This window comes from Tachysurus vachellii, chromosome 7 (assembly GCF_030014155.1).
Source record: "Tachysurus vachellii isolate PV-2020 chromosome 7, HZAU_Pvac_v1, whole genome shotgun sequence".
In the NCBI taxonomy this organism is placed as follows: domain Eukaryota; kingdom Metazoa; phylum Chordata; class Actinopteri; order Siluriformes; family Bagridae; genus Tachysurus; species Tachysurus vachellii.
The window spans coordinates 29,363,545-29,388,671 of NC_083466.1; the positions used below are offsets into that span (position 1 = coordinate 29,363,545).

At 38.8% G+C, this 25,127-nt stretch overlaps 1 protein-coding gene across 2 annotated transcripts in view; it reads left to right on the top strand.

Moving 5' to 3' along the window:
• Positions 1 to 16,928: 16,928 nt before the first annotated feature.
• The window catches only part of greb1l (GREB1 like retinoic acid receptor coactivator), a 29,426-nt gene continuing 21,227 nt past the window's right edge, over positions 16,929 to 25,127 (top strand). For both annotated transcript variants that reach the window (XM_060875340.1, XM_060875341.1), the window contains exons 1-4: positions 16,929 to 17,158; positions 24,006 to 24,160; positions 24,613 to 24,772; positions 24,900 to 25,076. In XM_060875340.1, the coding sequence (XP_060731323.1) occupies positions 24,616 to 24,772; positions 24,900 to 25,076 (334 nt within the window). In that variant the 5' untranslated portion in view covers positions 16,929 to 17,158; positions 24,006 to 24,160; positions 24,613 to 24,615. The remainder of the gene's footprint in view (positions 17,159 to 24,005; positions 24,161 to 24,612; positions 24,773 to 24,899; positions 25,077 to 25,127) is intronic.

Below are 25,127 nucleotides of genomic sequence, written 5' to 3' on the forward strand. Positions count from 1 at the left end.
AAGAAGTTAAAGCTCCTTTATCTGCTCTCCTTTCACTCAGGCAGAAGGTTTCAGGCTGCAGATGGCAGGAGGGAAAGAAAGAAAGAAAGGAAGAAAGCAAGATGGAGCTTGAGGGCTTTTGTTTTAACTTCCTTTGTAAAGATCAGGCAGCAGGTGCTACTGTGTTTAATCTGCGTCTCGGCGGCTCGTACTGACGCCGGATTAGAGAACGACGTGACAGAGACGTGTTTCGAATAAATAAGGAATAAAACGTGACCCGGTCTGACATTACGGCATCTGACACTGGAGACTCCTTCGGTAAAGGAGCAGTTGCTATAGCAACGTATTAACATATAGGATTAATAATATCAAAGCCGCTGAGAACTAATCGACCAATCAGAACGCAGGATTCACCAAATAAATCCAATCGTTTTAATTAAATGTTACATCGCCAAAAGGTTCTGACGGTTTTTAGTTTGGTTCTCAGATTTAAAGCGACTTAAAGCCTGTTACTTCTGTTAGATCAATGATAAATAAACACAGATATTTTTAGCAAATAATTTGTAAGTCTGTAATAACTTTTTTAATGTGTTGTTTAAAAAAAAATACTAATTCACCTGTTCATTATATTGAATAATATCAAAGCAGAACAGGAGTGATATAAAGTCTCATGATTTGAGTTCTTTATGAATCTGGTCTCGGGGTTTTTTCCGCTCTGGTCGTCGCTCCTCACTGACCTCGGAGTGCCATCTGTTCCTGTTTTCTTAAAGCGCTCTTTAGGACTCTTCTCAGGATGGTTGTGCGAGTCGTAAACTTGGCACAGCTGAGCTTCCTCCCCCGACTGACCCTGCAACAGGTCAGAGTTTGCGGTGAAGGTTGTCCTCCTCTTCTTCCTCCTCCTCCTCCTCCTCCAGGTTTGAAGTTTAGCAAAGTTCACTCTCGGCCCTTTGCTCTGGGAAACGGCACTGACCTTTGAACCCCAGAGGATTTTGTGAGATTAGGCCGTCTTCCGCTTGGCCGCTTGTAAACTTTTAACCCGTCCACGTTTACGACACTTTAAGAATGTGTGGAACTTCAGCGAGTCTCTCGGCTGTGATTTGGTGTTTACATTAGAGTTAGTATTGCGTCCTGTGAGCGAAATGGTCTGAATCAGTAACTCTGGCTTTTTAGGAGTGTTTTATTCACTTCTAGAAGCTTCCTGATTGTGCTTTTCAATTCCCGAGTTAATTAGAAACATTCAGTGCCTTTGTGTCATTGGTACCATGAGACAATCCAAACAAGTCATCTAAGAGCTCAGTAACAAAACTTTGGACCTTCACAAGCCTTCAATGGAAAGTCCCAAACATCTGAAGCTATAACATGGATCTGTAGAAAGAAAAACAAATAAATTTAGTGATGATCAGAAGCTTGTGAGATGCTCAATAAGTTGTCCTTGAGTCACTCTTACAAATCAACTCCCAGAGTGATAAACAAGCTTCAAACTGAACCCTTAGACAGCAAAGGAACTGTTGAAGATGTAGGAGGCATCAGATACCGCGTGCGTGAAAGAAGAATTTACTCCGAGAGGCGATCAGCAGCATTACAGGATTATTGTGTGATTAAATCAAATAATCGGCGGCAGAACGGCGGCGGCATCGTGTTGCAAAGTTTTGCTGGAAAAGGGACAATGTGGGGCAGGAAGGGTATCTTGAACTACTGAAACTATGCCTCAAAACATCACCCAGGAAGATCACACTGGGTCACAACCTGATCTTCAGCAGGACAACTATCCTAGATAGTATCCTAGAGAGTAAAGAGTCAAGTTCAAGCAATTTAAAGGCCACGGCAGCAAATAGATCTGATTTAATGTTTTACCTTCTGAGAATTCAAATAGAGTTCAACTTCATCCTCTGTGTGTGTGTGTGTGTGTGTGTGTGTGTGTGTGATGTGGGTTATATCCGTGTAATAAATGGCTCGAGTATCGAGGCGTGTTATAGAGAGTAACTGCGCTGTCGGGCGGTGAAGAGGCGACACGGCGGGTTCGAGGTTGTAACACAGCTGAATCAGTGAAGCTAATTTCACAAAAGAGCTTCTGCTACGCCCACAGCTCAGGTCAGGGGTCAGAGGTCAGTGACCTTCTGCCTTTGTGTGTATTGATCATCTATCGGGAGGTCGACTGCTCTTCACGGCAGTTTTTACATCAGCTAATGTTGCTTTGTTTGGCTCTGAAACGCGTTTAGCAGCCGCACTCCCCAGCTGCTCGCCCACTTCCTGCCGCACCACTATTGGTGATGTTCCCGCGGGTCGAAGTTTAAAGCGTGTACAGTGAACAGAATAACAGGATCGGGGTGAGGAGACGTGACGCTCGGGTTAAACCAGGAAAAGACGGCTTTGGGAATATGGACATCGTTTAAAACAGAGAAAACTTCAACAGAAATAAAAAAAAAACAAGACTCATTTCTGATGATCATTAAAATAATAATGAAGAAAAAATAGCTGATTTTACAGCGATTGAAATTAGTGGGGTTTTTTTTATATTTTCACAAAAATGTTTGATTTTTAAAAACATTATTTAAGCGTTTGACTTAAATCTAAAATAAAAATTAAAATGGAAGCAAATTATTTATTTTTTTTGGATGATTCAATAATCCAGATTGCAGAAACATGGCAGTTTCGGTGCAACAGAAACGTGACGTTGTTACATCATCAATCAGCAGTGACTTTAAAAGCGTTCATTAAACCTACATTAGGGACTCGAGCGACGAACGGCTGCAGGGTGCCATGGCAACCGTGACTCACCCAATTGACTTCTGGCTTCTTTGTGTGTTGATTTAAATCTCACCTAATCGAATGTATAAGAATTAGGGTTGTAAAATTCCGGGAATTTTCAAGGCTGGAAACTTTCCATGGGAATTAACTGGGAATTTTTAAAAAAAATGCATAGCTGCCTATAACAAGGAACTTAAATGTAGTTTAAAAAAAATCTTGCAGCATAATTTTGTTTAAAACAACAAGATTTAATGCAGTTTAAGTTGAATTTGTACCCTGTGTTCCTCGGTCACTTGCACACAGCACACTGCTTACTGGAGGGCCATTGAGGCCAAACCCCCTGCAGGTACTTACATTCTTCTATAACATGCACAGTAACACTTTATTTTAGGGTCATTTAACTAGTTGCTTATTAGCATGAATATTAATAGAATATTGGCTATTTATTAGGACTTATTAAGCACATATTAATGCCTTATTCTGCATTACCTTATTCTACATCCTTAATTGTACCCAATACCTAAACTTAATAACTACCTTAATAACTCTTAATAAGCAGTAAATTAGGAGTGTTACACATACACAGATCATTTGATGACCCCCCCACATACACACACTCACTCCCCCCTGAAATAAAAAAAATCCTCTATAAAATAATGCTGATTACAATTAAGTGTATTATGTTTATTACAAGCATAATAATGTTTATTATGCTTTTGTGTTACTCAATGAAAAAATCAGTTAAAGTTCTACTTACAATTAAATCAGTCAAGACGTCATTTTTAAAATGTGCATTACCTTACATGCATGTCTGCTTATGACCAAAGAAAATGTTTATGTATGTTTGTATATGATATAGTTTATATAAATTTCCCTATATTTCCAAATAATTCCCATAAATTCCTGTAAATTCCCGTAAATTTCCATAAATTTCCCTAAAGTTCCCATGGAAACGTTCCGCCCCATTGCAACCCTAATAAGAATACAATTTTACGAAACAGACTTAAGAGATGGTATTTTTTTGCATTTAAATACAGACTGGAGCTTTATTTTTATCCGCATTGTTCTCGGCTCAGTGGGTGGAGTCACACAAAATCGCCCAAATGGGCGCCGCTATGAGGTTCAAGTGATCGTCTAAAAACAGCCGTTATGTAAAGTATGGCCTAGTTTAGTACTTTTGTGCTGAAGAACATCTTGTACACCATCCCTCACACACACACACACACACACACACACACACACACCAAAGCAGAGTTATGTGAGCTATATCTCACAAGAACACAAACTTCAGCCAAGGAAAACTCCTGAACTTCACGGACTGCAGGACAGGAGAGCACAGACTGTACCCATTAATATACACACACACACGGAGTTCTCCTCACTTATTTCTGCACACATTAATCCAGAAGGGATCAGCTTTATGGGTTTATATTAAAGCTCTGGTTCTAATACGGTATTGTTTCCATAGCGAGGGCTCATCCACAGGGCGTCTAGGTGTACGGCTGGCGGTCGATGAAGTTTTCTTTAAGGAGTCCACAGTGACGTGGTTGATTACTTGAAGGAACCTTTAATAGTCTTAAGCGTTCAGTTACTATGGCGACTGGTGATTTTCCACACACCTTCTTTGCATCAGGATAAACTTAGTTTAGCTTGAGCAATTTTACTGGAGACTTCGCTCACTACAGGTTCTCCAAGATTAGAGAACGTGTTATTACACATCTGTAACACTTTTTCACTGAAACAACAGTGAAATGTTACCACGGAAACAACCCTAAACGCCGGCTTACCCCCGAGTCTGTATCTCCGTTTCTGTAGCTACAGGAAATGTTAGTAAACTTTTTGTATTATTCAAATTAGACGAGACGGCGTCCTGAGAATCACTTCACCATGGCAACAATCTCTAACTATTTGGGGGGGTGGGGGGTGGGGGGGTTGTATTTGTGAACCGGGACATTTCCGAGTGAAGTGATTGTGAGCTAGATAAAGTGTTTGTGTGTAAACTCTGGTCAGTTGGTGGAAATAACCATCAAGTTTATTTTATTCACATAACTGGGAAATGCATAAATAAATAGCTTTTCATATAAAAGGTTAAATAGGAATTAAATACATTTAACACACACACACGCACGCACACACACACACGCGCACACACACACACGCACACACACACGCACACACACTCACACACACACACACACACACTGTGTAAATCCGCAGAATTTAACTACATTTAGTAGGATGATGAGTCGAGGAACAAACTGAAGCACAAACAAAGTCATTAATGTGTGTTCAGGGGTTTGTGAAAACACTGACCTGACCTATTGGACACGCTGTTCTCACACACACACACACACACACACACTCACACACACACACACATACACACACTCACACACACACACACAGCTTTTATTGCCTTGACTTTTAGAGACCAAACATTTTTTTTTCCTTTTCTTTTGTTTTTGTTCAGCCTCTCACACACTCGGACTCAAGGTCACTGATGCACCAGGCTGCCAAGGCTCAGGGGTAGTCATCGGGAGGTGTGTGTGGGTGTGTGTGTGTGTGTGTGTGTTTGTGCACCATAAACTATCGCAGTATGTTCAAGGCCACGGTGACCAGGACCTAGACCAGGACTCCGTGTTCCTACCGAGAGAGTGAGAAAGAGAGCGGGGGGGGGAGCTGGAAAAGGAAAACAGGAGATCAAACACACACACACACACATAGATAGATAGAAGACATGCAGGGGAAAAAACAGAAAGATAGCGAGAGAAAACAGAGGAAAAGGAGCTCTGATTTAGTTAACGTTCATCAACACACTTCAGTCATCTCTCTATAAATCTATTAAAGCTTCTTACATTATTCACAAAGTCTTAAGGGCAAATTTACATTTTTTTTCCTGAAACCTATGAAACGTAACTAGAAACAGATGAGCAGATGTCCAGCTGATCTTGGAGCAGATTCCTGAATGCTGGAACTGATTACAATCTGATCCTGAGTCTGAAATGTGTGACATGGACAAGCAAAGCGTCTGTAAATCTCAGGCAGAACAAACCTTCTTATTACCTACTAGAAATAAAACACAAAAGAATACGAATGTGCATGAACAAGGGGATATAATACAGATAGAGTAAACAACACAGCTCGCTGCTCGGGGAAAATTATATAAAGGTGGCTTTAAGACGTTTCTGGGTCAATTAAGAACCTCACATTATTACAGAGAGCCAGATCATGTCTTCCTCATGTCTCACTCCACAGTGGTGTTAATATGAAGCTCATATGAAAGTAAACACTCAGGACTTTAAGAATGTGTAGAGTTTCATCACTATTTCTCTTTTTCTCTACAATACTGTTTTTCATAGAAACATTCAGAGTAAATGTTGATATCGAACCCATTTCTGCTCGCTGAGATGCTCTGAGTGTTTGTTCATCTAAAAATCAGCTCAGATTTCTCTTCAACACTAAAATTCAGTGTAAGATCATCACCACAGGGACAAACACACGTCTACCATAAGTCTACCATAAAACAGGACGTTCCTCAGATAGATCATGATAATGTTGAAGGGTGCATTTTGTATCTGTGTGGTTTAACCGATGTTCTTTAAGACCCAGCGGATGCTGTGTATTTGGTTCTTCTCCAGATAAGAGACAGGACAAATATTTACCAGAGAGAGAGAGAGAGAGAGAGAAAAAGAGCTGTGGGGGTCCTGGAGGTCAGCAGTCCTCAGATAAACCTCATGTAAAACACACACACTTTTTCTGTTCCTGAAAATCAGCAGAACCGCAAAGTGTAATTTCTCCATCAGTGTCGACTCTATCAACACCATCACCATGTAATAAACAAAATTTAATACCGACATTCTCCATAAAACTCCAACGTTCACCACAAACCATTACCAAACATCAGGAGTCAAATCATCAAATCATCCCTACTATTGACCATCAAATACCAGCTTTGTGTATTAAACACCAACATTCACCACCAGAAACCATTTCCTTCACACTCCAACATCCACCATCATTACATTTCTCTATCCAACACCTACCCTTTCTATGAAACCTCAACACTCACCAACGTTACCTTTCTCTCTCAAACACCAACATGTTAATTAAACACCAACATTCTTTAAAGTTACCTTTCGCTCTCAAACACCAACATTCACTATTAAACACCATTTCCATCAAACACCAGCATGTCTAAAAAACACCAAAGTTCATCATCCAAAAATAACACTGTCTATTAAACACCAACATTCACCATCAAACACCAAAATCTTTCTCCATCCAACACCTACCCTTTCTATTAAACACCAACATTCTCCATCAACTATCATCCAAATAATTCTGAATGATTCTGAAAACACCATTAATCACCATCCAGCACCATTAAACCCTCTTCCTGTCCATCACACATACACAATGTCAACATTCACTGCAAACTTTCTTCACTGAATACAGTCACATAAAACACTGTCATGTCACCGGTTAGCTTTAAGGTGTTTGGTTAATAAATCAGCGTGAATGAAGGAGAACATTCCTGAGTTTTAGTACACAAGATAAACTGTTGTTTTCAGCAGTGTTTTTATTTCAGTGTGTAATGAATTGAGTGTAAAGTGGTGGGACTTTAATCTTCTCACTTTCTGTGAGATTTCCATGAATTTCAAAATAGTTAACGTAAAAAAAAAAAAAAAAAAAAAGTGTGATGTTTTCTTGAAGAAGATGATTACATGCTGGTGTGAAGGTGTTCTGCAGTATCAGTGTTCTGGTCTTCTGGTTTTTGCTCAGTCGCTACTCAGGAGTTAGTGTTCATCAGTCATTAACACCACCCTGGGGCTTGTCCCTACACAGAGCATGGTCAGGTCAGGAATAAAGTAGAGTCTCATTCTCTGTAATTCTCTCCTAAAAGGCTCCGTCAAGATGAAGACGAAAAAGTCGGTGTCTTTTAATTCAACTGTCACTTTTCCATGCGCATGAGAATGAGCCCTGTGTCAATCCCACCATTGTGGCATTTAAGACAAAAGAGGAAGAGCTGAGGTTTCTTGAAGGGATTTAAAATGTGGAGCATCATCGCCAGGGGCAACAGGACCTGGTTAATCAGTGCAGGACACACACACACACACATGACTGAGCCCAGGGGCAGGAGCAGAGGGATGGGTGATGGATCTGGTTGAGCGCTCAGTTAGGAAGTTGTGGGAAGCAGGGAGGAGGGGGGGTTTCCTCTGTGCATGAAAGATCCTCATTGTCTGTCCATCACTCGTCGGCTGAAGGTGTCTTTTTCTTCATCTTTTCATTAGAGTCTTCCATTTCCTTCTCCATTAGCCTTCACATTCCGTGTTCATGCTGAGAGGTGGCGATCAATTAAAGAGTTGATGATATGACAGCAATATCTCAATTTATCTCAAATATAAAACACCAGCATTTTTTTACTATACCCCATCATTCTCCATCAAGCTCTGAATGTTTTGAAATAAACACCATAACACCTCACCAAACACTATAAAACACCAACATTCTCCATCTGTGGAATGTGGAACTAATAAGGTAGTTATTTGTCTATGATGATGTCATATAAATATAGCATTTCTGAAAGGTAATTCTATTAAATGCCACAAAACAATAACATTATCTGACAAATACCAAGTAAACATCAAACAAGTAACCAACACCAACACTGTCCACCAAATGTAGTATCTTAAAACATCATTATTCACTATCATACAACAGCACTGCACTTCAAACAACTTCAAACATCTTTACTGGCCATTAAACACCACCACTGTCCACCAAAACACCTTAAAACATCATCATACACCATCAAACACCACCACTGTCCACCAAAACACCTTAAAACATCATCATACACCATCAAACACCACCACTGTCCACCAAAACACCTTAGAACATCATCATACACCATCAAACACCACCACTGTCCAACAAAACACCTTAAAACATCATCATTCACCATCAAACACCACCACTGTCCAACAAAACACCTTAAAACATCATCATTCACCATCAAACACCACCACTGTCCAACAAAACACCTTAAAACATCATCATACACCATCAAACACCACCACTCTCCACCATTTTGGCGATGATTGCTATGAGTTAATATCAAGACACGCAAACTTTACCCCTGATTCCGACCCCATTTGCTACGTCCCTTTGTTGCCTTTAATTTGTTGCCCCTCTGCATGTGTGTGTGTGTGTGTGTGTGTGTGTGTGTGTGTGTGTGTGTGTGTGTGGAGAGCGAAGACTTCTCTGCCGTCATTTCGTGCCTGAATGATGATGGATGGTGCAGTGGGAAGAGGTGGATCTCTGGCAGGAAGTGTGTGTTGACCTTTCTGCTCCTCTGCTCAGCTGATAAGAGCTGTTGTGATAATACCGACCTTTTCAACCAATCACAACCATTTATTCTGCAGGACAAGAGCAGGTCAGGTCCATTGTGTGAGTTTGTGTGTGAGAGTGTGTGTTAAAGCCAGATGTTTTCACACATCGAACCATCAGATGTTTGAACTACACCAAAAACCTCAGCGATCTTTCTCCCCTCAGCTGTCAGTTTATTGCGTAATTACACAAATGAACACCAGGCCATACGAAACACGACTGCACTTTTGCCCCCTGTTTAGATAAAGGCTGAATTTGGGCACAACTGGCTTTGGCGTTGTAAAATGCAAACTCGGGTTCATCCTCAGGTCTTCAGCTTTATTGCTGCTCACGTCGCATTGTGACTCGCAAATGCTTCGTCTCTCCCCATTCTTCTCCCAGATGGAGTTTTCTTTGCCTTTTATTTATTCCGTTTATTACCTTAACTTTTTGTTATTTTTGGAGATTTCGTGTGTGTGTGTGTTAAATGGTGCTAAAACGTTATCAGTACAAAGCAATTGATCAAATATATCTTCAAATATTTGGTTTACTACAAAACAAAACACATAACTGACTTCATATTGTTTCTGCCTTCACTGCTTTATTAGAACAACCCAAAAAAAACCCTGAATAAAGGGTCATAGAAGGTTTCGCTCCATCTACACAAAGCTGTTTGTTAGGTTTTCATTAGACAGAGATAAAAGATTGTGTGGATTGAACAGTAAACAACAACAACAACAACACAGAAATGATACGATATGATGTGATATTATGTGATGTGATAATGTAGAGCTGAAATGATATGATACATTATGCCATGACGACTCCATAACACAGGTTTATCATTATACTGCATCATGAGACACTTGAGTCTGATACAGAACACAACACACTGTAGAATAAGACGCCATACGCTGTGATGCAATACGTTAAGATCTGATACATTATGCTAACATACTATATAATACACAAATATAAGACACAATAAGTCTCTATACAGTATGATGAGATACAATAGGGTAATACAGTTAGGCTAGGCTAGGTTAAGATCTGCTAGGCTAGGTTAAGATCCTCTAGGCTATGTTAATATTCTCTAGCCTATGTTAACATTCTCTAGGCTACATTATGATCCTCTAAGCTACGTCATGATCTACTAGTTTATGTTAAGATCCTCTAGCGTACGTTAAGATCCACTAGGCTACATTAAGATCCTCTAGGCTACATTAAGATCCACTAGGCTACATTAAGATCCACTAGGCTACATTAAGATCCTCTAGGCTACATTAAGATCCACTAGGCTACATTAAGATCCAATAGGCTACATTAAGATCCACTAGGCTACATTAAGATCCTCTAGGCTACATTAAGATCCTCTAAGCTACGATACGATCTACTAGTTTATAATAAGATCCTCTAGCATACGTTAAGATCCACTAGGCTACATTAAGATCCTCTAAGCTACATTAAGATCCACTAGGCTACATTAAGATCCTCTAGGCTACATTAAGATCCACTAGGCTACATTAAGATCCTCTAGGCTACGTTAAGGTCCAGTAGTTTATGTTAAGATCATCTAGCCTACATTAAGATTCTCTAGCCTATATTATGATCCTCTAAGCTACATTAAGATCCTCTAGGATACATTAAGATCCTCTCAGCTACGTTACGATCTACTAGTTTATGTTAAGATCCTCTAGCATACGTTAAGATCCTCTAGGCTACATTAAGATCCTCTAGGCTACATTATGATCCTCTAAGCTACATTAAGATCCACTAGGCTACATTAAGATCCACTAGGCTACATTAAGATCCTCTAAGCTATATTAAGATCCTCTAAGCTACATTAAGATCCACTAGGCTACATTAAGATCCTCTAAGCTACATTAAGCTCCTCTAAGCTACATTAAGATCCACTAGGCTACATTATGATCCTCTAAGCTACATTAAGATCCACTAGGCTACATTAAGATCCTCTAGGCTACATTAAGATCCACTAGGCTACATTAAGATCCTCTTAGCTACATTAAGATCCACTAGGCTACACTAAGATCCTCTAGGCTACATTAAGATCCACTAGGCTACATTAAGATCCTCTTAGCTACATTAAGATCCACTAGGCTACATTAAGATCCACTCGGCTACATTATGACCCTCTAAGCTACATTAAGATCCACTAGGCTACATTAAGATCCTCTAAGCTACATTAAGATCCTTTTAGCTACATTAAGATCCACTAGGCTACATTAAGATACACTAGGCTACATTATGATCCTCTAAGCTACATTAAGATCCACTAGGCTACATTAAGATCCTCTAGGCTACATTAAGATCCACTAGGCTACATTAAGATCCACTAGGCTACATTAAGATCCTCTAAGCTACATTAAGATCCTCTAAGCTACATTAAGATCTACTAGTTTATAGTAAGATGCTCTAGCATACGTTAAGATCCTCTAGCGTACGTTAAGATCCACTAGGCTACATTATGATCCACTAGGCTACATTAAGATCCACTAGGCTACATTAAGATCCACTAGGCTACATTATGATCCTCTAAGCTACATAAAGATCCACTAGGCTACATTAAGATCAGCTCAGCACTCTTCTTGTTATTAACTGCTTCTGACCTTTTGTCCCTCTGCAGGATTCGGTTGAAGGTTAAAAGGCGTGAGAGCACGGCAAGGTCAGTGCTGCACTCACACAAAGACCGCTTGTGACCTTTAATGAATTGACTCTACCAACACACACACACACACACACACACACACCTCCCAGCCCCTAAGGTTTATAACTGGACCCTAAACTTCCCGTGGCTTAATGATGATGACTTCTTCATCTGCCCAAATGCCCTCCTTTTGTTCCCCCTTAAACCCTGACTAACCCTAACTGCCCCCTCTTCCAACTGCCCCTGACACCCCCTCCCTTTATACTCCATGGGGGCTAATCCTCTCCTCCAGGCTCTCTCTCTCTCTCTCTCTTTCTCTCTCTCTCTCTCTCTTCTGATCTCCTCCCTCCTCTAAGCTCATTTGCCCCTCCTTTTAAAAATAATTTGCACTTCAGCACCCCAGCATGTGCCCTGTGTGTGTGTATGTGTGTGTGTGTGTGTGTGTGTGTGTGTGTGTGTGTGTGTGTGTGTGGCTCTTTAATAGGCAAATGAGGGTCCCAGCACCAGTCCTGCCACACTGACATCTCCAAGGCAGTGTGTGTGTGTGTGTGTGTGTGTGTGTGTGTGTGTGTGAGTGTGTGTGTGTGTGTGTGTGTGTGTGTGTGTGTGTGAGTGTGTGTGTGTTTCAGCAGATTTGTTGTTTCTTGCGCCGGTTGTGTGAATCGTGCCGTTTAAACACCTCTCTTCTCCTCCCACACAGCTGATACTCATTTGTCCAAACATTAAAATCACATTTCTTTAAGGACGTCATCCTCAAATGTGTGTGTGTGTGTGTGTGTGTGTGTGTGTGTGTGTGTGTGTGTGTGTGTGTGTGTGTGTCCATATCCATAAAAAACTGACATTAGTTTTGGACATTAGACATTAGTAACAGTAAATCAGCACTGAAATGTGTCACAATGTGGGACACAAGAAACAATCAAATTTAAATTCACCATTGCTGCAAAACAACAACAACAACAACAACAACAACAACAACAACAAGGTCTTAACCAGTGTGTGTGTAGATAAATGTAATATCTCACATTTAACACTATTAAACCTATTTCCAGATGTGTTTTACTCGTTTTATGATGTTGATTGTTTCTCATTTAAAGCTTTTATATCTAGAAAAAAAATCAGAAAATCAGAAAACGTCTGAAGCTTGAAATCCATAAAAGCTTCAAAAACAGGTGGAATATTCTTCTCTTTTAGTGATCGCACTTCCCTGATGAGAAACGTGAGATAAATCCTAAATACATTTTAGATAAGTGTTAAATAACATTAGATAATGTTGGGTAAATATTATATAAATGTTAGATAAACGTTAGATGAATGTGCCTTTATTTTCTGCATCTTTATTCAAGTCCATAAACCTGAATTAAAGTTTGCTTCAAGCCAACGGATTTTTCCCCTTAAACATTTTTAAAGCTTCATCTTCATCCTGATGCATGACCCCGAGGTTAGTTTAAGACCAAGTATATAAATAATAAATGAGAAATAAAATGATTTCTTTATGAGGTCTTTAGCTGTAGGTTAAGATGTGAGTCCACATCACGAGCTCATCGTGTTTAATTAACTGTGGACTAAATGACATGAATCAGATTATGGTAAAGTTTTCTGTTCAGATGGAAGCTTCACAAAACCTGATTGTTTAATGAGTCGAGATCTCTGAAGCTGTGAGTTGGTCCGACTGCATGTGTGTCTGCACCTGAGGGCTGTTTTAACATTGAGAGGAAGAGAGACAGAAGAGAGAAGAGCGAGAGGAAGCAGTGTGTAGGACAAAGCGGTGCACTGACAGATGGAGAGACGAGTTTCTGTCACCTATCGCATCATTTCTCATGCAGGGACACTTCCCTTTGTGTGCACAGGGAGAAAGGATGAAGGATAGATGGATAGATAGATGGCCTAGAGGCCGGTCCACTCACTGACCCACACTTTTGTTTTACAGAAAAACTCTTTGAGCTTAAAGGAAACCTCAGCTTTCTCTGTTTCTCTGTTTAAATAGAGTCCAGTTAAAGAGTCCAGTATAGCTAATATAATATAAATAAACAAAATGCTGTTTATTATTTAAGAAATAAATGTCTCATATTGATGAATTAATCCATGTATTTTAATTATTTTCAAATAATTAACAATTAAAAATATTAATTAACCATTTTATTTGTGAATTGATATTATTATTAGATTTAAAAATAAATAAATAAATAAAGATATATTGTTATAAAAACACAAAAACAGCTCAAAATTACAAACAATATTAAAAGCATCAACTGCATCAATCTGAGATCATCTGTATTTATTCTCTTTAATTTATCTTTATTATTATTATTATTATTATTATTATTATTAGTTAGTTAGCGAGTAGCACTGAGGTGTCCTAAACTAACTTGTGTACCTAAACCCTGAAAACTGGCTCTGAATAAACAGAGAAAATCCTCCACAGTTGCTTTAATCAGACCGTATAGTTCTTCTCACCCGAGTCCAAATTGCTGAACCTGTATGGCAGGCAGCCTCGACAATTAACCCCCTCTCATTTGCCCCACCTACCCCAACAACTACCCCCTTACACACACACACACATGTGCCCCACCCCCCTCAGGCTCATTAATGCTGTAATTCCAGCTCATCTGGAAGCTTTGTGCTCCTTCGATTACCATACTTTCCAAACCAGATCCCATTCCTTTAAACACACCACACACACACACACACACACACACACCCACACTCAGTATTTCATCGATTTACACTCAGCACTGAAAGAAAGTTTTGCTTCATTACGCAACATCACTTCAGGCAACCTCAGCACCTTCTGAATACTTTAAATGAAACTGTGTGTGTGTGTGTGTGTGTGTGTGTGTGTGTGTGTGTTGACTGTGAGACTGACTGTGTGGGTTGAACAGAGTGTTTTGTTGTTTGCTCGGCAAATTCTTAGTGGCTTTGACAGACACAGTGCACGGTTCAGACAACAAGGACTCATTACCCCATCCCTCCCAATGCCCCCCCCCCCCCCCCACACACACACACACACACACAAACACACACACACACACAGTGCACAAGGCCACCAGTGATGATTAACCAAGTGTGTGTGTGTGTGTGTGTGTGTGTGTGTGTGTGTGTGTGTGTGTGTGTGTGTGTGTGTGTGTGTGATGAGCCACAGTCACAACAGAGTCCAGCCTGTCATGATTAAATCTGATTAGCCTGCCTTGTTTGTCAGTGTATCTGTGTGTGTGTGTGTGTGTGTGTGTGTGTGATATGATAGCAGCAGCAGGAGGCATGTCCTCAGACCGGAATTCCGTGTCATTAAAGGTTGGGATTTTTGTCCCATGACTCGTCTTCATTAGGAGTCTCAGACATTGAGTCGCACTCTTGTTTTGGGTTGTGATGTTAGCACAGCATTGTGTGAACTAGCAGCTGGTACACTAATCAGCTAATATCACTAGTGTTAGGTAGTCTCTAACTCTAAAACCAGTAAACTATCATCAGTCATCAGTGTCACAACATCTCAAAATAATAACAGCAGCCAAAGTCTTAAGACATAATGTTACCATGACAACCACCAGCTGTACATCGCTAAGACCTCTAGCGTTTCTATCCAGATAGTTAATGGCTAGAATGCTAGCTAATTTTAGTGTCAGGAACTTCATTTATCTAACAGACTACATTTTTTTTTAATGGCACTATGACAACCAGCAAGTGTTAATCACTCACATTAGCTTAAAAATGCTAAACGAAATTGTTTTTATTGAAATTGAATATTGCCACCATCGCTAAGCTTAACTAGCTGACTAATTAACCGCTAGGAAAGAAGCATCAGCGTCTGGATTTTACATCAGCCAGTTTATCTCACAGCACCAAAATTAGTTAGAAACGAATGTATGACATCACCATGACAACCACCGTCTGCTCATTCTTAACGTTAGCTAGCTGTAAGATAAGCAGCTTGTATAAGCAGATTAGCATGTAGCATTTACGGTTCTCACATCACCGTGTTGTTTTACTAATTTGCTTATTGGATGGGTGGCTGAAATACAGGGTTGCCACGGTGACCATTTGTTTGTTACTTGAACTAGATAAAGTTGTAGTAAATTAACTATTTGACTTGATTGAGAAGCAGCCAAAGTGTATATTTCTGTGTTACCCTGGCAACCAGCATCATTTCATAACCAGATTGAGCTAGTTTGGTGTAAAGCAGCTTGCTTGCTAGATTAGCTGGTACCTGTTACTGCGTCAAACCTTTAACCTTTAATCAGATGGAGTGTTGCCATGACAACCACCAGGTAGTTGGTATTAGCTAGGTCTGTGTCAGCTAGCGTGTAGGTGTCCAGTCACCACATCATCATCAGTGATTGGTTCACAGACTGACTGTATGAGATTTTGTTGTTATGGCAACCGGTTATATATTTTTATATATTTTATAAAATATAATAATCACAAAAAAAGGGTTTAAAATGAATGTAAAAATATTTTTAAATGATTAAATCGTTTCACTAGCTAGAGTTTTAACCGCTGTTCTGACACCTTCTTTATGCCACATGAGGATTAGGACGGTCCCTCCTGAGAGACAGGAAGTTGCTTTAAGGAGGACTTCCTGTGGTGGATTTCTTCTGACTTCCTGTTTGATTATGCCTGATGTCCTGCTTGTGATTATGTATCCAACATGAGCTGAGATTCTAAATGAATTACCAATCCCCAGGTAAAGGGATTTGTTCAGGTGAATGAAAGAGTGTGTGTGTATGTGTGTGTACACAAGGCAAGGCCAAGAGCCAAAATGCAAGGTCTGGCCCTGCATTCCTCAGATTGGGCCCAATAAAACCTGGGAGTGGTTGAGTTCGCATCCCTCCATCTGCGAGTGCATGAATACACACACACACACTGATCATCTCCAGTGTCACAGCAACAGCAGGGCATCTGTGTGGTGCACGTGGCAGGAGAGCGTGGAGTGAGAGCAGCGCGTGTGTGGCGCACGTCCCTGTTCCCCTCAGGAGTATCAACCTCTTCATCCACCCCTCCTCACACACACACACACACACACACACAGGAGCATCTGTCACCCCGGGGGTCCAGCAAGGTCTAAGATGAATGAGTCTTCTGGGAACTTCTCTCTGAGCCTCTCTGAGCAAATGGCTGAAAAGAGGGAGGGGACATGAAGCCATGGGGGAAGGGTTTCTGTTTGTGTGTGTGTGTGTGTGTGAGGCTCAGTTAGAGCTAGTGTTACAGTCAGGGACAGAGGAACAGTGGCTTCAGGACTATCAGGGAGCAGCAGAGCTGACGTGACCTTCTTCCTGCTTCTAATTGGAATATTTTTTGTGCTTACACAAACACACACTACACACACACACTACACATGGACAGCACGCATATTGTGGATGGATTTCTTCTGTGACACGTGGAGGCATGGAGACGTGTTGAAGGTATGTCTACGTGATGTTAAAGCCTTCGCTCTGGAGAATCTTCATACCTGGACGTGTTCTTGGTTGGTTTTAGGTTTTATCTCAGCAGCTTTGACTAACACACGCTTGTCTTTAGCTCATAAAGGTTCTCTGTTAAGCTTCGAAAGCTACCTGAGCTCAACTTCTGAACGTCCAGCTCATGACTGCTTTACTGCTCCTCACTGGAGAGAAATGTACAGTTAGCATGAATTCTGAGGAGAAAAAAAAAACACAAATTGGCCTAAACTACTAACAGTACCAAGTTTATAGAGCGCTGTTTCAACCTAAAGCTTCATTTCTCCAAAGATGTCTTCAGTCTCTTCTGTTCTGAGCCACACATTCTTTAAAATAGTCATTATTTATTTTTATTTTATTCCTAAGTATCTTTATGTTTAAATTTTAGGGTTAAGGGTTGAACCCGGGTGATTGATAGATATACAGTGACGACATGAGATATCATGCAGCACATTTTGTTTAATAATAACAATAAAAAATAATTTCATTAAAAAAAAAAAAAAATCCAAGCATAATAAAAATAATAGTTATAATTTATTATAGAAATGTAATTAGAATTTTTATCGTGTTTTTTTTATTTTTATTTTCATCATCGTAATTATTTTTTACTGGTTAATGAAACTTGCAGTTTAAATAAATAAACAAACAAATTAGCAAAATAAATAATTCATATCTACATCTTGTGAGATGATTCCAAACTTTTGCAAAAAGAAAATAAAAATTTAAGTCAGAAATCAGAGTTTAACCTTCAGATTTTTATCGATGTTTATATTTTGTTCGGATTTGTTCTCCTGAGCTGCTGCTTCCAGGCTCTGCTCCGTTTCTTCAGCGCTCCACCATGTGGCGTTCGAACACCAGCGTGAGAAAGTCATAAACCGATGTTTCGTATCCTTCGCTTCACGTGTCACTAACTCTGTGTTTGTAAATGTAAAGAAAACTGTGGATGATTTGGTTGATTTCTACAGGGTGAGGGTGAGGGAGGCGTTTAGGGCTCCTTTTACCCTCGGTAACGTAATTAGATAAATAAAGAGAGAGACAAAAGGAAAGAAGACTGAAAGGGAATGAAGGGAGAGGGGAGACACACTGCCTTCTAACACATTAATGCCTTTAATGTCACTTGAACTTTGTCACTTTTTAAAAATTGGATTTTTTCATTCATTTATTGTTCATTCTTTTTTGTTTTCTTTTTCTTTTTTTTTTTGACGTTTCCCAAAAGAGCTGAAATAAAGTAGACAGTTTGTTTATATCATAATAATATATATATATATATATATATATATATATATATATATATATATATATATATATATATATATTTTTTTTTTATTTATATATTAGTTATTTATATTTTTTATAAGTTTTCATTCTAAATGTTTGAAATTCATAGAACTGTTTGAAATTCCTTTGTTTGTTTGTTTATTTGGTTTTATTTTAATTACGTTAAATGTTTTCCCAGCCATCTAAAGACAAAATAAAACCCAATGTGAAATTATCACTGCTCAGCATCTTATATTTATTATTATAAATTTATTTAATATATTTAATATTTAATATATTTAAATTATAAATACTACAGATTTACAGATAAGTGTGATTATTTTAAATTGTGTTTCTAAATCTACTGAATTGTTGAATTTATTATTTATTTAATTTTTTATTTTTACATTTTTATAATCTGAATAAATAAGAAAAAAACACAAAGATGCTGAATTTATTTAAAAAAACGGAAACAAACTGTTAATAAAAATAGAAGTAGAACTTGATTGATTTTTCATGACTTATTTAAATTTAAAAGTATATTTATTTATTTATAATTGTTAAATATAAAATGTTTCTCAAAAACATTAGAGTATTAATATTGATCGTGAATATCGTGATGTAATCGATCTTAGAGACCTGTGGACTGTTAGTGAATCAAACTGCTGCTGTGTCTTCTCTGTTATTGTTAGAGTGTGATTTGAGTTCAGGGTGAAAAAGTGTGTGTGTGTGTGTGTGTGTGTGTGTGTGTTTCTCAGGATATTGTGTCTACTTTGGGTTTAGTTTTGTCTTAATTTCGGGTCACATCCTCATTTTTATCTTTTGCTCTGAAAACTGTCGTTCTGAATATTTAAGTGTTTCCTTTTGAATTGGTTTGTTTTAAATCTCTCTCTCTCTCTCTCTCTCTCTCTCTCTCTCTCTCTCTCTCTCTCTCTCTCTCCCTGTCACACAGATAAGTGATGGAACCTGTAAAGTTCTAGATGAGTGTGAATGAGGTAATTCAGGTCTGTTTATGTGAATGAGGTAACTCAGGTGTGTTTGTGTTCATGAGGTAACTCAGGTTTACTTTTCATGAGGTAACTCAGGTGTTTGTGTTGATGAGGTAACTCAGGTGCATTTGTGTTCATAAGGTAACTCAGGTGTGTTTGTGTTCATGAGGTAACTCAGGTGTGTTTGTGTTCATGAGGTAGCTAAAGTGTGTTTGTGTTCATGAGGTAACTCAGGTGTTTGTGTTGATGAGGTAACTCAGGTGCGTTTGTGTTGATGAGGTAACTCAGGTGTGTTTGTGTTCATGAGGTAACTCAGGTGTGTTTGTGTTCATGAGGTAGCTAAAGTGTGTTTGTGTTCATGAGGTAACTCAGGTGTTTGTGTTGATGAGGTAACTCAGGTGCGTTTGTGTTGATGAGGTAACTCAGGTGTGTTTGTGTTCATGAGGTAACTCAGGTGTGTTTGTGTTCATAAGGTAACTCAGGCGTTTGTGTTGAGGTAACTCAGGTGTTCGTGTTCATGAGGTAACTCAGGTCCATTTGTGTTGATGAGGTAACTCAGGTGTTTGTGTTGATGAGGTAACTGAGGTGCGTTTGTGTTGATGACGTAACTCAGGTGCGTTTGTGTTCATGAGGTAACTCAGGTGTGTTTCATCTCTTCTTACGGAGCTACTTTGTCAATCCTGATGTTCTACCTCTGGATGGAGTCTCGCTGTCCGGTGGTCACCCTGCCAGTGATTGATCTGCATGGTCAGCGAGTGTCTCTTGTGATTGTTGTGGATGGAGCCGCCCGGAGACTGTTATGCCTTGAACCAATGTTGTGTCAGTCAGCTGTATGGTCTGGTCTTTATCAGAGATCAGGTCTGTGCTGAACTCAGAGTTTTTGCTGACCCATTAGTTCCTCATGATCTCTCAGTTGCACTGTTGTAGAAAGGAAATTATTTACATTTGCGTTATTTACATTTACATTATTTACATTTACATTATTTACTGTCCAGTGTCACCCAAATGAGGATGAGGTTCACTTCTGAGTCTGGTTTTGCTCAAGGTTTCTTCCTCATATTATCTCAGGGAGATTTTCCTCACCACGGTCAGCTCAGGATTGATCATTAAGGATAAATGTTAGAGATAAATAGTAACTTAACTTTACACTTTAATTTTTTTATTCTGTTTCTATATTTCTGTAAAGATTCTTTGAGACAATGTGAATTGTTAAAATCTCTATAAAAATTGAATTGAATTGAAATTGTTTGTGTTGAGGTAACTCAGATGTGTTTGTGTTGATGAGGTAACTCAGGTGTTTGTGTTGATGAGGTTACTCAGATGTGTTTTTGTTCATGAGGTAACTCATGTGTTTTTGTGTTCATGAGGTAACTCAAGTGTTTTTGTGTTCATGAGGTAACTCAAGTGTTTTTGTGTTCATGAGGTAACTCAGATGTGTTTGTGTTCATGAGGTAACTCAAATATGTTTGTGTTCATGAGGTAACTCAGGTGTTTGTGTTCATGAGGTAACTCAAGTGTGTTTGTGTTCATGAGGTAACTCAAGTGTATTTGTGTTCATGAGGTAACTCAGGTGTGTTTGTGTTCATGAGGTAACTCAGGTGTGTTTGTGTTCATGAGCTAACTCAAGTATGTTTGTGTTCATGAGCTAACTAAAGTATGTTTGTGTTCATGAGGTAACTCAAGTGTATTTGTGTTCATGAGGTAACTCAGGTGTGTTTGTGTTCATGAGCTAACTCAAGTATGTTTGTGTTCATGAGCTAACTCAAGTATGTTTGTGTTCATGAGGTAACTCAAGTGTATTTGTGTTCATGAGGTAACTCAGGTGTGTTTGTGTTCATGAGCTAACTCAAGTATGTTTGTGTTCATGAGCTAACTCAAGTATGTTTGTGTTCATGAGGTAACTCAGATGTGTTTGTGTTCATAAGGTAACACAGGTGATTGTGTTCTTGAGATCACTCAAATGTTTGTGTTCATGAGGTAACACAGGTGTTTGTGTTCAGGTAACTCAGCTGTGTTTTGATGAAGAATGCTCAGTGTATGTTAGACAGAGACTCGGGAGGATCAGATAAAGTCCTCTTTGCCTTGCAGGCGAGACAGTAAGCAGTGTTTTAAATGTCATTATCACTCCAACTGGTCCGTGTTCATCCCCAGGGCAAGAAAGCACACGCCTCCTCTCTGTTACTCAACACTTAATGTGTGTGAAGCTGTTTAAGAAAATCCACTGAGGGGGTTTTAGCATCTTAGTCAGTGTGTTCATTTAAACCACACTGAATAAAACGTTTCCACATCACATAACTTCATTTATTACGACTCTGCTCAATATCCACATGATCACTGTTTATCACAATTATCGAGACAATTTGGGAACAAATTCTTTTTATCGAACTTTACATGGACATCTCTTAAAAATGGTCCAAAACAATGTATTTGATCTGACACTTTAAGAAATGAAAAAGATTTCAATTTGTTTTATAAAATGATTTTTTACCAGTATATTTATTCACTATAAAGATACTTTTATTTATTATAGTTATACTTAAATTGAATTGCAGGTTACATGTGAAAGTTGCGCTTTGTTCTGTGTTTATAAGTGAATATGTTTCAGTACTGGATGATATAAAAAAAAAAATAATAATTTTTTTTTAAAAGGATCAGTATTATTACTGAAAAGGATCGTCATTTAAAGATAAGATTTTTATCACAAGCCACAGAGTTTCACTCAGAGTCACTTCATATCAGCTGTTTATTATGAACAGTGACTTAAAGCAGCATTAAGGATCTTTCAGGCCCAGCTGTAGCTGCTGTGTAATTAATTATTATTCTGTTCTTCTTCTTGTCACAGTGCTTATGAACAGGAAGTGTGGAGTATTGATTATCTGCCGTGTTGTGACTCATAATTACTGCTTTATCTCGCAGGTTACTGTTCTTTATATTTAAATTTTACTGTGTAAATCGGACTTCATTAACAAATGTGAGGTTGGAATGAGTTTCCTGTTGTGGTTTGTAGTCTGCGTTCAGAGCCGACCTAAAGTCAGGACTTCATCTAACAACTGTTTCTTATAAAGAGTAAAGACACAGAGCTAAAAATGCAGATTTTTTTATTTTTTTTACTGAAATGGCTTGTGTAACATTATATGACTTATTTTAAAATTAACCAATGTATTTTTTTATTGTAGAAAAAATCTGTAAAAAAAAAAAAAAAAAAAAAAAAAAATTGAATCAAAATTAAGTAGAATGTATATGTACAAAATGTATTAAATATATATATATATATATATACCTTTTAATGCATGTGCTTTATTTATATGCATTTATTTATTTTTATTTTATTAAATCCAAGAAATAAAATAATTCATTAAAATAATAAATTAAAATACAAAAATAGACACAAAAAAGTATTAATAAATTTAGTGTATTAGTTTAGAGTTTAGTGTATTAAAGTATAAAACTGACTGCATGATAAAGAATGAAAATAAAATTTCATCGATTTACTGTTATTTACAAAATGTTATAATACAACTTGTAAATAAAATTGTTACTTCATATATCTTGCCTATTGTTCTGTCAGGATGAACCACATTTATAAATAATTTATATTAACTCAGCCTAACAGTCCACAGTCCTACACTGTGTTAGTTGAAATCCTATAAAAACCTTCTCTTATATAATAATAATAATAATAATAATAATAATAATAATAATAATAATAATAATGAGTTAATATCGTGATATATATCACGACTGGCACCAAGGTGGTGGAACGAACTTCCCCTAGAGGTCCGGACAGCTGAGTCACTGGCTATTTTCAAGCGGCGGTTGAAGACCTACTTATTCAGGAAACACTTCAACTAGCACTTCTTTCATTATCTTTTGCATTTTAAAAAAAAAAAAAAAAAAAAAAAAAACACACCTTTGACACTTTCATTGTAACTTTGAACAAATGTTTTAAACTCATGGTATCTTAAGTATGTAACTTAGTGATCCAGCATTAATGTATTCAATGTTAGAGATTTAAGCACTTATGTACGTCGCTCTGGATAAGGGCGTCTGCCAAATGCTGTAAATGTAAATGTAAATGTAAATATATCGGAAACCACGATCCGGCTCTGCTCTGGAGACTGTTACTGAGGAGAAGGATAAAATTCATCCTGGAATTTATGGCCTGTGTGTGTGTGTTTGTGTGTGTGTGTGTGTGTGTGTGTGTGTGTGTGTAAGTATTTTACCAGCTGCACCCCAGGGTGTGTGGTGTACAGTCTCCTCATCCATCACTCTTATCAGTTACAGCTACACATGTCAGGCTACTCCACAATCTGCTGCTACATCTAAACATGTCACTCACAACTGATAGCAGCATCCAGACTATCAGCTCCCGGACAGCCGACCACACGCTGACCCGAAACACTGACCCCTACATTCCACACACACACACACACACACACACACACACACACACACACACACACACACACACACACACACACACACACACACAGAGATAGCATCTGAGGAAACTCAGAGAGAGGGAAAGATTATGAACAAGTGTTAATGTTGTGTGTTGTTTTATTTTCACAGGTGTGTGTGTGTGTGTGTGTGTGTGTTTGTGTGTGAGACAGAGCTGTAAGGAGTCTGGGATGATGGACAGGTGAGACAGTTGAACATTTCCTGTCTGGCCAGCGATGGAAAGAAGCTGATCCAGTTTCTTCACTCCTGGAGAAGAACGTTTAAAGGTACAGTCTCTGTCTCTCTCTCTCTCTCTCTCTCTCTCTCTCTCTCTCTCTCTCTCTCTCTCTCTCACTCTATTACATTGTTAGCTGGGCTTTTGTGGTTGTTGTGGTTGTTGTTGCACCTTTTGAATCAACAAGCAGTTTTTTGAGATGTAGCTACCTGGTCATAGCAGGTTTGATCTCACAGGTGTAGCAGACAGCTTCACAGCGAGGTTATCTCTGTCATATTCACCCTCAAGTTCTTGATCGAGTTCTCCATGATGTTCTACATCAAGTTCTTGATCAAGTTCTCCATCATGTTTTCTCATGTTAAGATTCTGATTTGAGGTTTTTATTAAAAATTGTTTTATGTGTAGCTACAAAAAGCCTTTCTTGTTGTACAGTAAAGTTAAGTTCTTCTTATCAGATTACAGTTAGTAATTAAATTTTGTTTGTTTGTTTGTTTGTTTGTTCAGATCATGGGGAATTCATACGCAGGACAGCTGAAGTCCTCCCGCTTTGAGGAGGCATTGCACAACTCCATCGAGGCCTCGCTGCGCTCCAGTAACGGCGATCCACAGCCCATTTTCACTCAGCTTTACCTGGAGCCGGATCACTTCACCACAAACCTGGATGGTGAGAACAAACAGCAGAAACGCTGTGGCTTTTAAAGCAGACTCGGATAAAACTAAAGTAAACGTTGATCTGTTGAGGAATTCTTGTGTCATGTGACCCCACCCTCTTCCTTCCCCTTTTCCTTCAGACATTAAATCCAAAATGGACTTAAGCCTCAGGTCAGATGCAGGTGGTCACGTCCTAATGAACTGCCAGTCCTCCAGCGGCCTCGACGACATGGACGACGACGATGAATCGGACACCAGCAGCCCTCCACTTCCCTACCTGCAGGCTCCGCCCCCTGACGGCTGCTGCACCGTGGACGGTAAGTTAGAAAGATGTGACACTAACATGTCAGAATCAGTGTAGATATCAT